Here is a 15,929-nt window from a genome sequence, read left to right as displayed (position 1 = left end):
AATATTATTCTCTAAATGATAATTCAAGCAAATAAATAAAAGTCATCTAGTTTGCACAGACACCAACGTATAAATACATTCAACTTATTTAAAGGAGTTTGAATGAACACTGAACCACTGATTTCTCAGTGTAGGAACCTAGTCCCGCCCATTTTGGTGGTTCCAGCACAGCTCTCAAGCTGCTCTTCTTCTAACACTGAAAACTTGCTACCTGCACAGATATAAATCAGAGTTCACCCGACGCTAACCTTCAATACCCTGCCTCTGAACTGTGGCATGAGAAGTCTGCTCAAAAGCAGCATACAATCTGGGATAGAGTGGTTAACGAGAAGCATTTGGCAACAAGGACACCAGAACGGCGGCCACGGAAAGGGGAGCAGCACAGAGTAGTAGTAAATGATGGCACCAAAGAAGAAACAGATGATACAAATGCAGAAACATGATGTTGGAGCCAAACCAGAGAAATGCATGTTCAATGCTTTCAACAAAAGCCGATGGGATGATGTCCCTTAAGTATACGATACAGTTTTATAAACAACTTGGCTGAAATATACCCTTACATTTATTAAAGAAAATGTTGATAATGATTAATCCATCCTAGCATTCCTAACTGCTCAAACTGTTCTGGTTAAATAAATGATTAAAAATACGTATTATTCTGGGCGCCTGGGTGGCTCAGTCAGTTAAGCGTCTGCCTTCGGCTCAGGTCATGCTCCCAGGGTCCTGGGATCGAGCCCCGCATTGGGCTCCCTGCTGTGCGGGAAGCCGCTTCTCCCTCTCCCACTCCCCCGCTTGTGTTCCCTCTCTCACTGTGTCTCTCTCTGTCAAATAAATAAAATAAAATCTTTAAAAAAAAAAGTATAATTCTAAAATTTAAAATGAATAATTATATATATTCATGTGGCTAATTAGTTTCAAAAATGTCTAACAAAAAAAGATATGGTCCATAATATAGCCTATTATATTAAACATTTTATAAAATTTTAATATCATAAAATACCATAAACTTGTTCAAAGGAAAAAATAAGTACATATATTCAAACGCATAACTCTTCTATTGAATGCATTAATTTCAAAATTAAAAGGTTCTATACCTTACAGTTACAAATCACTCTATTTTGGTGATTAAGAGTCATGAAAATTAAAGAAAAATGTTGACTGAATATAGGTTTTAAATGTGCATCACCTCTTTGGTGAATTCCAGACGTGATTTCATGTTCAGATTTCCGCCAAGTCCCCGTATGAGATTAATAATAAACTGGTCATGATTTTGGCATCCACGTAGATGTGACAGACCGTTCATCACAGTCCCAACCAAACTTGTTTCAACCACATAGTCATTCTGTTAGTTAAAATCCATGGTACAGACAAAAAACAAACATTAATTGGTAAACACAGAAACATATAGATTTACACTCACATATCTTTTCAACTATGATTGTTAAATGCATCCCTCTGCTAAAGATGTAGAAAGTTTACATTTCATTCAGTTTACATGTGTAAACTTTGAAAATAAAAAGTGATCATAAAAACGCAATTGTGCATTTCTAGCAGTAAGTGCTAGAGTCCTTAAGTAGATGTGTGGTTTGTTTACTTTCTAAAGTTGAATAAAAGAAAAAGTACATCACTGAGCACTGATCTAAAAAGAACAGTCCCCCATTTCCTCCTGCTGATAAAAAGGAAACTAGAGGACACTGGACGAGTATGGCTGGTAAAAGCAGACTTAACACAAAAAACCATGTGGAGCTGGCTCTGTACGCACAATTTAAAATGAAACTTGTGGGTTGCAGTGGTGTAGATGATTTCGAACTGTGGGCCTCCAGAGCCCGTGTGCAACTGCCGGGGGGGTTAAAAGGGAAAAAGGCTCTCATTCATTCCATCTCTAAGTATTTACAGAGAACCATTTATGCATCAGTCACATGTCCCTGTGGTGCTAAGTATGGGGGAAAAAAAAAGGTGAACTAAACAGAAACTTCCATTTGTGTGACTCCAGTCTCATAGGGGAGACGGTCAACAAGTCCCAGTAAAAGCTCCAGAGAAGGGGCCCCTGGGTGGCTCAGATGGTTTAGCGTCTGCCTTGGGCTCAGGTCATGATCCCAGGGTCCTGGGATCGAGCCCCGCATCGGGCTCCTGGCTCAGCAGGGAGCCTGCTTCTCCCTCTCCCTCTGCCTCTCTCCCTGCTCATGCTCTCTCTCTCTCCCTCTGTATCTCAAATGAATAAAAAAAAAAAAAAAAAGCTCCAGAGAAGCAGAAGAGAGTGCTCTCAGAGTAACTCAGATGGAGAGCCCGCCTCTTTCGAAACGGCGACAGTTAAGCCAGCATCTGAAGGATGGCATCCGTCTGGCATGCAGAGAACACAGCACAGGCAAAGCAAGCCAGTGGGGTAGTTCAGAAGTGCAGACAGCGAGGCAAGGGCCAGAGTACGCAGAATTGCATCGGCCGTGGTAAGGAGTGTAACGTTTATCTTCACTACTTTTAAAGTGTTTTTAAGTAAGAGAGTAAAATGATCCAATTTACATATTTTTAAAAATCACTCTGCATAAAAAAAATATTTTTAGAGGGTTGGAGAAACAGGAGGAAGAGCAGGAAAAAGGGAGGAGATGAGCAGAAATCCAGCTGCTTGGGCCATGCTAAGAGTTCCAGGCTTTAAAGGCAAGATAAAGGAAACCCTCGCATTTTCTTCTACATTGTCTAATTTGCTAAAATGATACAAGAAAGCAAAGCTCTAGTTATAAATAAAATCAGCATTTGGTTAGAGTAACCATTATGGTATATTTCTCAGAATCTGAACACAGTGAACAAAGTACAAAATAAGAAGGAAGGAAGCGTCAACACATTAAAAAAATGTCAAACAATCACAGGGACCTGACCTCAAAACAGAATCAGTTTATTTTCTAACTGATTATATCCACTCTATGGCTTGATCATCTTATCCTGTCCTCATGCCTACACTTAGAAACCCCTGTATATCAATATATCCCACCTAGTGTTGTATTTCTCTTTCTAACAAAAACAGCACCCACGCAGATGACCTCAAGGGACTTGTCCTGGAGCGCCTTGCTAGCTCCGCATATTTCATGTTCCTGAAATCCCCACATATCCACTGAAAAGGAGTGAGGCCAGAGGCAGCAGGTATTTACTAAAGCACATACATGCTCATTCATGCATGTTTTAGCACCACACCTGGGTCTGTGGATACACTACAGCTTGGTCCTTGCCCTCAAGGTGCTTTGAGCTGAATGCATGTGGTTATACCAGAAAGAAGAAGACAGCTTGTCAGGCTGGAGGGAGTGCTTCATCCCCTGAGGCCTCCAGGGAACCTCTGTCATTCACACCCCACTCCTCACCAATCCCTGTCCCACCATCTCTTATATCCTTACAGTCAGGAAAGGAAAAAGATAAGAAAACTGAAGGGAGATCTCCGTTTCTCGGTAAATCCTATTCAATCCCCAAGTAGCAACCACTAAATCAAGTTCAGATTAGCAATCAGATGCTTCCAAAAAGTACTTACACTGCTATTTATTTCCTCTACTTTTCTATGTTCACATTTCTCAGAAAAGCAATGACACAAAAACCGGAAATAGCTGAAAAATCGCGTAGAACCTGTAAAAGTCCTCCCCTGTCTTCTGTGCACATGAAACCGCTATTCATGCTTCAAATTCAAAATCAAGTGTGATCACCTTTTTAAACTCTCCTGGAAGACAGCAATACTCTCTTCATCTGATTTTGATGATCTCTTCACACCTCAGTTTTCTCCATTAGGCAAACCCTCCCAAGGAAGGAGTCTGTCCTGTCTTGTCCAGTGCTATGCTTGATGCCTATGTTAGATATGCAATCATGTCTGCACAAGCAGTGCTTAATAATACTGTAAACGACTCGCCATCCCTCTTCTACTGTAGTATTACCTTGACGTTGTTTTTAGCATGAAATACAAGCAGGCATTTACCGACAGTGAAATGTGACAGTAACATCGTTTTGCTAGTAAACAATGGGAGATTCCACTATTCAAGATTTTTAGGTAAGCAGTTCAGGATATTGTAGGTGAGAGAATTGAAGTGTTTTAAGACACCATAAAGAAAGTTAAGCCAAGACAAAGAGCAGGATAGCAGGGAAGACACCTACTTCTCACTCTGCCCCCAGATTCTGGCTGAGATCCACTAAAAGGCAGCTATCTCTAAGCAACACTCTTAATCACTGTACTTCTGGCCTAAACGATTAATTATGAAATATTATGGCTAACTTACCTGCTTCAGAACCCACTGTAAAGCCTTTTCAAAGTAATCTCCAATCCAGTTTTCAAGATTATTCCTATAATTAGGAGGCTGATTCTTCAACCAAGATTTTATCAGAGAGTTAACATCTGTCTCTTCATCACTGAAACAGATTAATAAACATGTAAGAAATTACTTAGGGAGACACTGTCAGGGGCGCCTAGATGGCTCAGTCGGTGAAGTATCTGCCTTCGGCTCAGGTCATGATCCCAGGGTGCTGGGCTCAAGCCCCGTGTCCCAGCCCCACGTCCTTTGGGCTCCCTGCTCAGCGAGGAGCCTGCTTCTCCCTCTGCCCCTCCCCCTCTGCTCCTGCTCAGTCTCCGGCTTTCTCTCTCTCAAATAAATGAATAAAATCTTAAAAAGAAAAAAAAAGGAAGACACTGTCAATTTTCTCTCAAAATGAATTTCTGCTCCGATAAACATTATTCTACACAGGTATTGTATCTGCTAGTATAAGTGTTAACTTTAGTTATTTCTCTATGTATACGTATATATTAGTTACGTGTATACATATACATGCACACATACGTATACGTATATATGTATATATGTATATGCCATTTTCTGTAAAATAAAGCAAATAAATTTTATCTATATTATAAACACAAAGAGGAATTATACACAGATTAGCCAAAAAGTTGTCTAAATCCTTAGGAATAGAGAAATAGACAATCCCAAATCCCATCTCAGACTTACTGAAACAAAATCTTCACTTTAACAAAATCTCTGGGTGATTCAAAAACACAGCAGAGTTCAAGGACAGCTGCATCTTAATACAGATCTTTAAAAATATTTTTTTCTTCTTCTCTCTCTCAAAAAAAGCCAACTACCTAAATTCTCATGCCACTATTAAAACTCAAAGATCTAAAAAAAAAAACCTCAAAGATCTTTGTCAAGTAAAATACAATTCCTTTAGCAAAACACGTAATTACATGAGTAACATTCAGTGACTGAAATTAAATATAATACTGACATTCAAAATTATATCTTAAATAATTATAAAAAATTATGGTAAAAACAATTCATAAACAATTTTGGAATAGACAAGGGTTCATGATTTTGCCACTTCTTTCCTACTCTCTACCACTGTTTTGTAGCAACACTATAACTACTGAGCCCTTGAATTTCTCCTCTCACATTTCTATCCAGGTAAAAAGGAAAAGAAAAATGGGATGATCAAAAGTAAATATGTGGGGCGCCTGGGTGGCTCACTCAGTTAAGCGTCTGCCTTCAGCTCAGGTCATGATCCCGGGGTCCTGGGATTGAGCCCCGCATCGGGCTCCCTGCTCCGCGGGAAGCCTGCTTCTCCCTCTGCCATTTCCCCTGCTTGTACTAGTGCTCACTCTCTCTCTCTCTCTGTCAAATAAATAAATAAAATCTTAAAAAAAAAAACTTAAAAAAAAAAAAAGTAAATACGTAAGTTACATTAGATCAGCTCAAGTCTGAAAACCAAAGACTCTCGGAGCCCCTGCAGAATAAAGACTTTGCTGTCAATGGTGTTTCCCCAGTGCCTATGGCAACTACACATCTTGATGGTTTGTCCAGGACGATCCTGGTTTACTGTCCCAGCATAATTAACAGCATTCTCTTTCACTATCAGAAGGTCCTCATTTGGCCTATAACATAGCAAGTGTTCAACAAATGAAGAAATGAATGGAACCTAAAACCAAGGTACAAGCTGATCAAAAGCAGCAAAAATGTTACCATGTATTTGTAGTTTACATGCAATCATATATATTCATCATGCCTCTCACAAACAATATCGGGTTCACCAACAATTTTTAAATCCCGTGCAGCAATCCGTGGTCTTTCTTTCTGCTAAATATCTATCGCACTCTACTTACCATTTATGTCACTTATATTCTGCCTTGTGATATAATTGTTCCATTTATTTTATCTCCTCTACTTGAAGGGATGCTCCACAAAGACAAGCCCTCTGTGTTAGTTTTACCCCTTTCTTGCTCTGTCTCTCCTAAAATGCCTGACTTAAAGTCACATACATAATAGGCATTCAATAAAGATTTCAACATTTAGTTATAAACTTCCCTTTTATGCCACTTTTCTCACCAGACTATAAGAGTATGTTGAACAAGTAGACAAACTGTGAGACACGGCTACAAAAGTTATAAACACAATGGTGTATCTTTTAATAATTAATACCTAAAAAATTTAACTGGAGTTCATGACTATTTAATATAAATGTTCCCTAAAATACTATCAAAGAAGTAAGCAATTAATTTTGGAAACAATCTGAACCAACTTGATAACACTATCATGTCACATAACACCAAAAATGGCTTCAAGTGGTGCTAAACGAGTAGGGCATTTAGCATTTATATAGACCCCTAAGTGTCAAGTTCTAAAACAGCAATTCAAAAAGCGCAAGAAAGCTTTCTAATTACTCATTTTGGAAAATGAAATTGGCTGTAATGTCTATGTTCTGGCATGAGACTATTATACATGATATCTAAAATTAGTTTATTCTTCATTTTTACCCCTGAAGCAAATACACTGAGGAAGAAAGTAAAAATTAAGTCAGGAGGTTTCCAATTTGTACAGTGAAAGGTCACTTCCCTAGGTTGGCCTAGGTTGGCCCTAAAATTCTATGAATCTAAGATTCTGTGATTAAAATATTGCTACTTAGTTCTGGATGATCAGCCTCTAGTTCATAACCAGCCTCTTCACTTCTCTGCACTGGTAACATTTAAACAGAAGTCAGAGAAAAAAAGAAACAATGAAATCCTTGTTGTCTCACTGAAGCAAACAAACATAATCCTTAGTGACTGCAATACACTAAACACTGAAACAATTTAACTGCAATAAAACAGTTACTCTCTGAATGAAGTAAAACCTAACACAGAGAGTTAATAAAAAATGAGGAAACACATATTTATACATCATTCATACAACACTTACTCCACTTAGCTATGAAACCAAACCAATAACTGAAGAATATTCTCACATCACGTAGGCAAGTGCTCTGATGGTTTACCTAAGAAAGATCATTCCCATTCTAGATATTGTGGCTGGCGAGGCACAACTTAAATCATGAGTTTCAAATATAAAGTTAACATTTGGGCCAAACTGAATCCTTTCTCCGCTGGGCATGGTGAGGAGTCGATTGTCGTCCAGAACAGAATTCAGGGACTCTATCCATTCGGGGTCAATATCACCATCACATATTATCCATGAGCTGACATCTGTTTTCAAAACAAGAAAGTGGAAGTAAGATGAAACTATACTCAGTGATAACAACTAAAAATGAGGAATCAAATAACCATTTCTTACTCTTCAGAAGTAATTTCCACCAAGTGTTATTTTATATTATGAAGAGCTAAAGTAGAACAAGCTGAGATTTTCCCCGTGACTCTGCATTGCAGCCGAGCTCGAGGACTCATGTGATAACACCCTACCTGTCCCTCAGCCACGTGCCCTGTGATAATGCTCTACCTGTCCCCAAACATACAGAACTAAAGGAAAAGATGGTCTGCAAGACTGGGCTATTTCCAGTCCCATGACCTTGTGAGAGATTCTCCACACCTTTGTCTTCGACCAGGTCATAAGAATGTAGTATCTCTTGTAGAAAAGATAGGAAACCCATTTTTAGCATCCTATTTGAGAAATACAAAATTCGCCCATCAAATTTCTTTGATATATAAAAAGTTGACTTCAAAGGGGAGAAGTAGTGCTGTGTACACAAGTGTTTTTGGAGACAAGCCTTTTTTTTTTAAATCCATCCTTCCTAAAATGAGAATGGTTTCAAGTGTACTTTGAGACAATTCAAACAGGATAATATCACCCATAAAAGTGTGACAAGTCAATACAGGCAATATTTGGTTTTTACTGAGTGTGATATTATTAACCACAGTGAAAATGAAAAACTACATGGAAAATCTCTTCCAATGTGTCTCAGTTCTAAACCCTTCCCTCACTGGCTTAGAAAAACAACTTTTAATTATGACCTAATAAAAAGTAAGAAGTCTTCTCAGATTCTGGCCAAAAATCCCTTTAAACACCAAACCAAAAAGCTGAGAGCAAGACGACTACTGTTTTACGACTTAAATTTTCAAAATGATTCAAAACACTGTATTCCAACTCATGAGTTAAAAATGTTTACACACACACACACACCAATTTTAAACCCAAACAAAATTTGTCATCTTCTTATTTGTGAGGCAAAAATAGATTTTCTATTTTTTCAGTAAATTAATCTAGTTGTGAATCACAACTCACCCAGATTACTCCGAGTTTCTATTATAACAGAAGCTCCTATTCAGTCTAGATCAACATGACAGCACATCTTGGGCCCCTCTGAAGTAAACAGTCAACGTACACCATTTATAAGGCAGTTTATGGTTATGTGTAAGACTTTAATAAGGACAGCGTTAAAGACAAGTTCTGTCATCTTCTAAAAAGTACTAAGGAAAGCAATGAATCACAAAACACAAACCAACCTTGAGGTTCTCGGACCACGTGGCGAGCGCTGTTTGTCAAAACACCATCAGACCATTCCCTGGTATCCATGTCAATATGGCCTAACAGCTGACGTCGAGGCATAGCTTTGGGATTCATGGTATACTGTTTGACCACTCTGCCAATTCTGCCCAGCGCTGCCCTTAACATCCTCCACAGGGTTGATTTCCCAGCACCACTTGGGCCAACAATGACAACTCCCATTCTTTGGCGTAACTGTTCATACAATTCTAAAGCCTTCTTGATCTAGTAGAAAAGAAACATGTTTGTATATGATTTATAGTACACAACCATAGTTCTGTTCTCATTCTATAACAGTTGTTCTATTCCAAACATATAAAATTAAAGCCTTTGATTTCTTCAGTGGAAGATAAACAGCCTTAAACAAAATGACACCTAAATAAATCTGAGCATGTTTACACCATGATCTTTAAATCCAATATTTCTTTAAAAGAAACAAGTATACTTTCCAAATCATTTGACAATATGTTCATTATTTTACTCACTCATTCAAATATATGTATTATTTTATTCATTAGTTGATTCATGCATTTATATCCTGTATCTCTCAAAAAAAAGAGGGAAAAATGTTCATTTTGAACATGTACTGGTGCTACATAAAAAAAGCTACTAAAAAGAATTTCTCCTAAGAAATTGTCAAAGTGAAACTAAGTCATATGTAATCAATTATCAAAAATATATATGATGGATCTATTACAGGCCAGGCTCTGTAAAAGGCACTAGGAATAAAATGATGAACAAAAACAGACATGGATCCCACATTCCACGAACACTGTATTTGGTGGGGGAAAATCAATTATTAGTCATATATACGATTAAGCGTTAGTAAGTACGTGAGAAAGAAAAGTAATGAAACACACAGCAAGGAAACTTCATCTGGACTCAAAGATCAGGGAAGGCATCCCTGAGTAAGTGAGATTTAAATGGAAAGATAAAAGATAAAGATAGTTAATAAGGAATTAACTAGGAGAAAGGATCAATACATTATATTCTTTTTAAAATTTTATTTATTTGAGAGAGAGAGAAAGAGAGTGCAAGCGGGGGGAGGAGCAGAGGGAGAAGGACAAGCGGGCTCCACACTGAGCAGGGAGACTGATGGGGGGCTTGATCTCACAACCCCGAGATCACGACCTGAGCCAAAATCAAGAGTCGGATGCTTAACCGGCTGAGCCACCCGGGCGCTCCTATTACAAAGTATCCTTGACGGTTACCTGATCAGGTATGATTTCATAACTGGCCTCCTCAAAGACTTGCTGTAGTGCAGAACTCAGTTCACCATATTCCACTTCTCTAAAGTCGATCCCAGGAAACACATCTTTAATCAGCGCATCAAACCGTGAGCAGTCAGCAAACGTAAACTTTGACATTGTATTAAGCCTCAGCGCTTGTACCACAATTTGACTTTCATTAACTGGAGAAAAAGTTTCATTTTAAAATTATTAGTTACTGACTTTAGAAAGTTTTAATGACCGTAAACACAATTTTCAAATACCATGATATTCGTTACTAGTAATTAAATGATGTGCTAGAATTTAGTAACAGTTAAAGCCCTCTGATACCATGTGAACTGACAAGCTTACCTTACTATCTTTTGACCACTGAGAAATAAGGATCCCTAAGTACAGTTCTGGACTCTCTTCCATAGAATTTGAGTCCCAGGGTTCCCAGACTTTAATTAATAATAAAAATCCTTGGGGCGTCTGGGCAGCTCAGTCGGTTAAGTGTCTGACTCTTGGTTTCAGCTCAGGTCATGATGTCAGGGTCCTGGGATCCAGCCCCGTGTCGGGCTCAGGCCTCAGCAGGTAGTCTGGTTGAGATTCTCTCTCCCTCTCCCTCTGTCCCTACTCCACTCATGTGCGTTCTTTCTCTCTCAAAAAAATGAATCTTAAAAAAACAAAATAGAAGTCGCCAGCACTTACAATTTTATAGAACTTTACAGCTTTTATGTGATCCTTCAACAACTGTATAAAGTAAGAAAGTATTACATTATTCTGGTTTTATATTTGAGGATATTAAATCTCTAAGGGTTTAAGTGATTTACCAGAGAAAGCAGAGCAGTCTAACAGCTGGGACTCGCATCCAAATCAGCTAAGTGCAGACTCAGGCATCTTCAAATACGCCAGTACTGCCTCCCAGAAGTTTAAGTCCTGAGACTGAAAACCAACAGACTGAGCAACAGTCTTTAATCAGACTTGCTCAAAAGTGATTCATAAACCCATCCCCAAACCAAATGTAAATACTAACATCATTGCAAGATTCTTATTTTTTCAAAGATATTAATCAGCTGCTGATAGGTAAGATATATCAATGAAGGCAAGAAACCGTCTTTAGTCTGGTATTTCTCTATAATTGCTGAATATTTCCATGTTTCAGTACGTGCAAAGACGCATGGGCACAATAGAGCTGATTTCAAGCATGAGTAAGCCATCTTTAATTACTATAGGTACGGCTTCAATGTTTCTTAAAAGATAGACAACAGAAAAATAGTAATTTAAGTAGCTCACCAAATGTCTTACCTTCCCTGGCATGTGCCAACCCAATAATAGAGCTAAAGCAGCTTCCTTTTTTTAAGATGTATACTTAAATCACTTAAAGCCTGAATAAATAATTTTACATGGTGTGTTTTTCTATGCTGACTTATTTTCAGCGTTTTAACTTAGTTTAAAAAAAAAGATTTTATTTATTTAATGAAGAGAGAAAGAGAGGACAAGCAAGAGGGAAAGAGTCTCAAGCAGACTCTGTGCTGAGCATGGAACCCAACACGGGGCTGGATCCCAGGACCCTGAGATCATGACCTGAGCCGAAATCAAGAGTTGGACACTTAACCAACTGAGCCACCCGAGCCCCCCCAACTTAGTTTTTAAAAGCAATCTGCAGAGTTGAATATTTGGCCTTTCATAAAGGCACACATCCATGGGTGGGGGGATCATTTATCTTATATAAACGGGGGAAAAAGGTGGTAGAGTATAATAAAATATCATGAGTCTGATCTGAATAAATGATTTGATAAATACATAAGTAGGAAAGAAGAAACAAATCTTATTTACAGAAGAGTTTCAAATAATATTTGCAGATATTCCCCCCTCTAAGAGATGGAGCTTAAGCCTTGCCTGCCTGCTTTGAAGGTAAGCCACATTTAGTAACTGGCTTCCGAAAAGTACAGTAGGGAAGGGGGAGAACAGTAATTTCACAGTTATTATTCCAGCGGAGACACCTGGCAAATTCTAAAATAAGCCGGGAAGGTGAACATCAGCAGTGACGTCACGCGGTCATTGCGCACACACTGATACAATGTGGTAAGATGGGCCCATCGCCTCTCTGGTGTTCTTTCCAAATGTTCAGAACCCGGTCTCATCATGACAGAAACATCACGACAAAACCCAGACTGAGGAAGAGCCTACGTGACACATGACCCGTACAGCACCACGGAGACGGAGGAGACGTGACAACTGGAGGCAGTGCGGCGCCCTAGCCCCGACCCTGGAGCAGAGAGAGGGCGTTAAGGACACAACACGTGAAGTCCGCATGAAGTCTGGACGTCAGCTAGCAGTAATATGCCAGCCTCAGGTTCCTAGTTTTGGCAAATGTACCACAGTAAATGAGAGGAGACAACAGGAATGCTATCTTTGTAACTTCACTGTAACTTGAAAATTATTCTACGGGTAAAAGGCATTTTTTGTAATCTTAAGTTTTTTTTTAATGGGTAATTTTGCTTGGTATACTATCTCTTTGAAAGAGAAAACCCCTGTACATTTCTACGGTTGTTGTTTTCAGATGAGAGAAATTCTCAGGCTCTGCCCCAGACCTACAGAATCAGGAAGCTGGGCATAGGGACCCGACACTGGTGTTTTAACAAGCCTCTAGGTGATTGTAAATGTACATCAAAGATTGAGGAGAAGCGGACTAGACTATTCCTCTATACAGCACAACTATTTAGTATTTAATGCACATTTTAAAGTTATGATAGGACATTGGGTAACAACTAGGGAAAATGTGAATGAAGTATGGATTTCAGTTAAAAAATAACATCAATATTGGTCCACTATTGTGATAAAATATAGCATGCTAATGCAAGATGTTAACAACAGGAGAAACTGGGAGCCAGGCATTTAAAAACCATCTTTATTACTTTTCTATAAATCTAAAAGTGTTCTAAATTAAAGTTGTTGCTTTTTTTAAATAAGATTGTATCTGAATAACGAGTCCTACCATTCTGTTTAATGCCGCTTTTCTTCAGCTGCCTAAGAAGGCCTCCACTTCCTCTAAGAACAGTCTTCAAGGCTCTCAGACCCCAGTCGTAATGTTGCTGAGGCGTCAAAAGTTCCCTTAGACACAGAAATCACAAAGCATCAGATAGCTATAAGAAATTATTCTATTGCTATATTTAAAGAAATACAGACTATAACTACGGACATATAGAAACGAGTACCGATATTCCATCAATTTACGTAAAGGACCCAGTCATAGGACTGATCGCTCCAGTGAAACACTGAAGACAGACGATTCCCAAGGATCAGGGTAAAGCTGTCGTGACCTGGCTATTTACCTTCCTGAAGACACTAAAGGACAAGCACCTGTGACTATTATCCCTCAACTGTTCAATCCACCCATCTGGCTCTCAGTTTCTGGCACTCCAGTTCTCACCAGCTCTTAAGTAACATGAACCAGAATTCTAGGTCGCCCAAAGAAGCTAAAAGTCCATCACTATTACTAGAAATAAGACAAAAGACAGAAGAAAAACTGTGGAAGATTCCCTCCAAAGAACAGTGGGTTTTGAAGGGTCTGCTGATAAATTCGTTCGATCAACATCATTTAGCTGGAGCACCCCAATAAAAATATTTTGCAGAAAAGAAGTGAGATCAAATTCATAGCATTTAAGGAAAACAAATAGTTTTGAGTCAGATGTTAAACTAGAATCTTCCCTATCGATACCTTAAGTACAATATAATCACCAATATGAAAATCACTGAATAGGTCCATTGGACAAATGTGAAAAATGATCACTAATCCATAATCAATCACTGGAACCAAAAAATATAAAAATATTTAAGAGAGGAAAACTCACCTGGAGAGATTGAAGACAGCTACCAATTTTCTGCCCAAGACTTTGGCATCCTTGAAGCCTTCTGAATACAGAATAACTTCTGCAATAAGCTCATTGTCTGGACGGGACATGGCTACTGGCCTGAAAAGCTGTTTAAGATTGTCAGGTAGCTTCTGTCGTCCTCCATAACCCTTTCCAGCAGGATTCATTGTGATAAAAATTCCAGAATTAGAATTTATTTCTACCTGAAATGTTAATTTAAAATATGGGCATTAAATATCTGTAACTATAAATATAAAATAGGTTGCTAACAGAAATTTTATTGTACATATTTCTACACACAAATCCTACACCTTGGCAAAAACATACGATAACCTCCTTAGGAGCAACACTATTTACAGAGGTCCTTTATAATCAGTTCTGTGGGGTGTCTATGCTTCCTGAAAGCTCCTCGCTCCAGGCCCTTGCTGGGTACACAGAGACAATACAACTCTGACCAGAAGTCAGTAACAGTTTATGCCCTTCAGGAGCTTACAGTCTATAGGCAAAAGCACCGCATGATTCAAGCTCTGACAGGGGAGAGCAGAGTACCACGGAGTCCCTGGCAGGAGCACCTGCAAAAGCACACTTAATTACACATGACATTGTGTGTTACTAAAAAGGACAAGAGGTGGTTATGTTTCAAAGCCAGTGAGGAATGGGGAGAAGAGAGAGGGCTACTTCTATCAGGGAGGGAATAACAAAGACAAGGTCCCTGGGAAGGAGATCCCAGAGCATCAGTGGAAAGACCAGTGCTGACTGGGACAAAGGACAATTCCTTCAGGTTGTTACAGGAGGAAAAAAACTCAGTGTGTAAGAAAGTACATTCTGACGGCAGAAAGGTAAAAACGTTAACAGTTTCTCTTTTCTTTATGAAGAGTTGAAGCAGCACGGAAATAACATATTAATAATTTAGAACCGGTCTTACTTCCCTGCCCTGCCCTGAAAAACCTGTCCTGTGAAAATGTTATTATGGATTAGAGGATAATTTCACAGGTCTTTGAACTTTCCGTGTTTTCAAACATTATACGCTATATAGAGAAGCTCACACTTTCTACACAAATAAGTTCACACTGTCATGACGTGAATATGTATCTCCGATGGGAAAAAGTGAGGAAGAGAAAAACAGCTAAATGCTTACTGTTGTGAGATCCATGCAGAATAGGGATCAAAAACATGAGCCTCAGACTGAGACAGACTCGGGGTCAGTTCCCAGCCCCATGACTTACTCCTAACTCACAAGCCGTGCTCCCCCCCCATCCATGAAGCAGAAGATGTACAGCAGTCCCTCCCTGGAGGGATTCTGACGGCTGTTAGGCGAGACGGGACCGGGAGCATTATGAACAGGGCCAGCACGGAGTAAGTGCCCAGGAAACATCAGCAGATACAATTATAACTTTAGTACTCAGTACTGAAATTTTGAAGGTAAATGGAAAAGTGAGACCAAAAAAGGGTGAGAAACCTCAGACAATTCACAGGTAACAAGGTTTAACAGGGGCGCCAGGAGAAATAAAGACAGAGTATCTGCCTGAGTAGGCGTAATGAAAAGTCGTAAAAAATATCTGAATTTTAAAATTCCCAGCATATCTACACCTCCTTGCCAAGCAGTCCGCACACGGCTCTGTGGTTCTTCAAAGCGTCCTGGATCGTCTGCACCTGCGTGGACACGGCTGATAGCACTGACTCCTCCAGTCTGTTGAATTCATCAAAACAGCCCCAGGCCCCACACTTCACCAGACCAACAAGAATGCGTCCCATGGACTTCACATCGATGCCCTAAAAAATAACAGCAAAAATTATATCCGTGAAAAAATAATTAGGATCTCTAATAATAATTTAATACTTTGATATTTACAGGCAAGGTGATCATTTCACCCACCTCTGCCCCTTTTGCTCTTTTTTTAAGTACAGGTTAAACAGCTACACTTTGCAGGGTGGTTTCAAACAATAAACAAAATAATTCATGTGAAAGTGTTCTGGAAAATACACAGAACTAAACAGATACAAGATTTTTAGTTATTCTTTAAGTTGAAATATAAATCCTACACAAAATGTTTTGAAAATGGTATTTTCAAAATGAA

At 39.0% G+C, this 15,929-nt stretch overlaps 1 protein-coding gene across 14 annotated transcripts in view; it reads right to left on the bottom strand.

Annotated features, from left to right (window-relative positions):
* Positions 1-15,929, bottom strand: part of DYNC2H1 (dynein cytoplasmic 2 heavy chain 1) — a 300,244-nt gene that overhangs the window by 232,380 nt on the left and 51,935 nt on the right. For 13 of the 14 annotated variants that reach the window (XR_004302235.1, XM_032427898.1, XM_032427903.1 and 10 more), the window contains 8 exons: positions 15,442-15,624; positions 13,831-14,054; positions 12,975-13,090; positions 9,977-10,176; positions 8,726-8,990; positions 7,264-7,471; positions 4,245-4,374; positions 1,187-1,342 (listed from right to left, as the gene is read on the bottom strand). Coding sequence is in view for 13 of the 14 variants with exons in the window: in XM_032427898.1 (XP_032283789.1) it covers positions 1,187-1,342; positions 4,245-4,374; positions 7,264-7,471; positions 8,726-8,990; positions 9,977-10,176; positions 12,975-13,090; positions 13,831-14,054; positions 15,442-15,624 (1,482 nt within the window). In the remaining variant the exon portion in view is untranslated. The remainder of the gene's footprint in view (positions 1-1,186; positions 1,343-4,244; positions 4,375-7,263; positions 7,472-8,725; positions 8,991-9,976; positions 10,177-12,974; positions 13,091-13,830; positions 14,055-15,441; positions 15,625-15,929) is intronic. The other variant, XM_032427904.1, reaches the window with a different exon arrangement.

Source organism: Phoca vitulina, unplaced genomic scaffold, assembly GCF_004348235.1.
Source record: "Phoca vitulina isolate PV1807 unplaced genomic scaffold, GSC_HSeal_1.0 scaffold38, whole genome shotgun sequence".
NCBI lineage: Eukaryota > Metazoa > Chordata > Mammalia > Carnivora > Phocidae > Phoca > Phoca vitulina.
The sequence above is the reverse complement of the archived record's forward strand: the minus strand, read 5'-3'. Positions and strand labels throughout refer to the sequence as shown.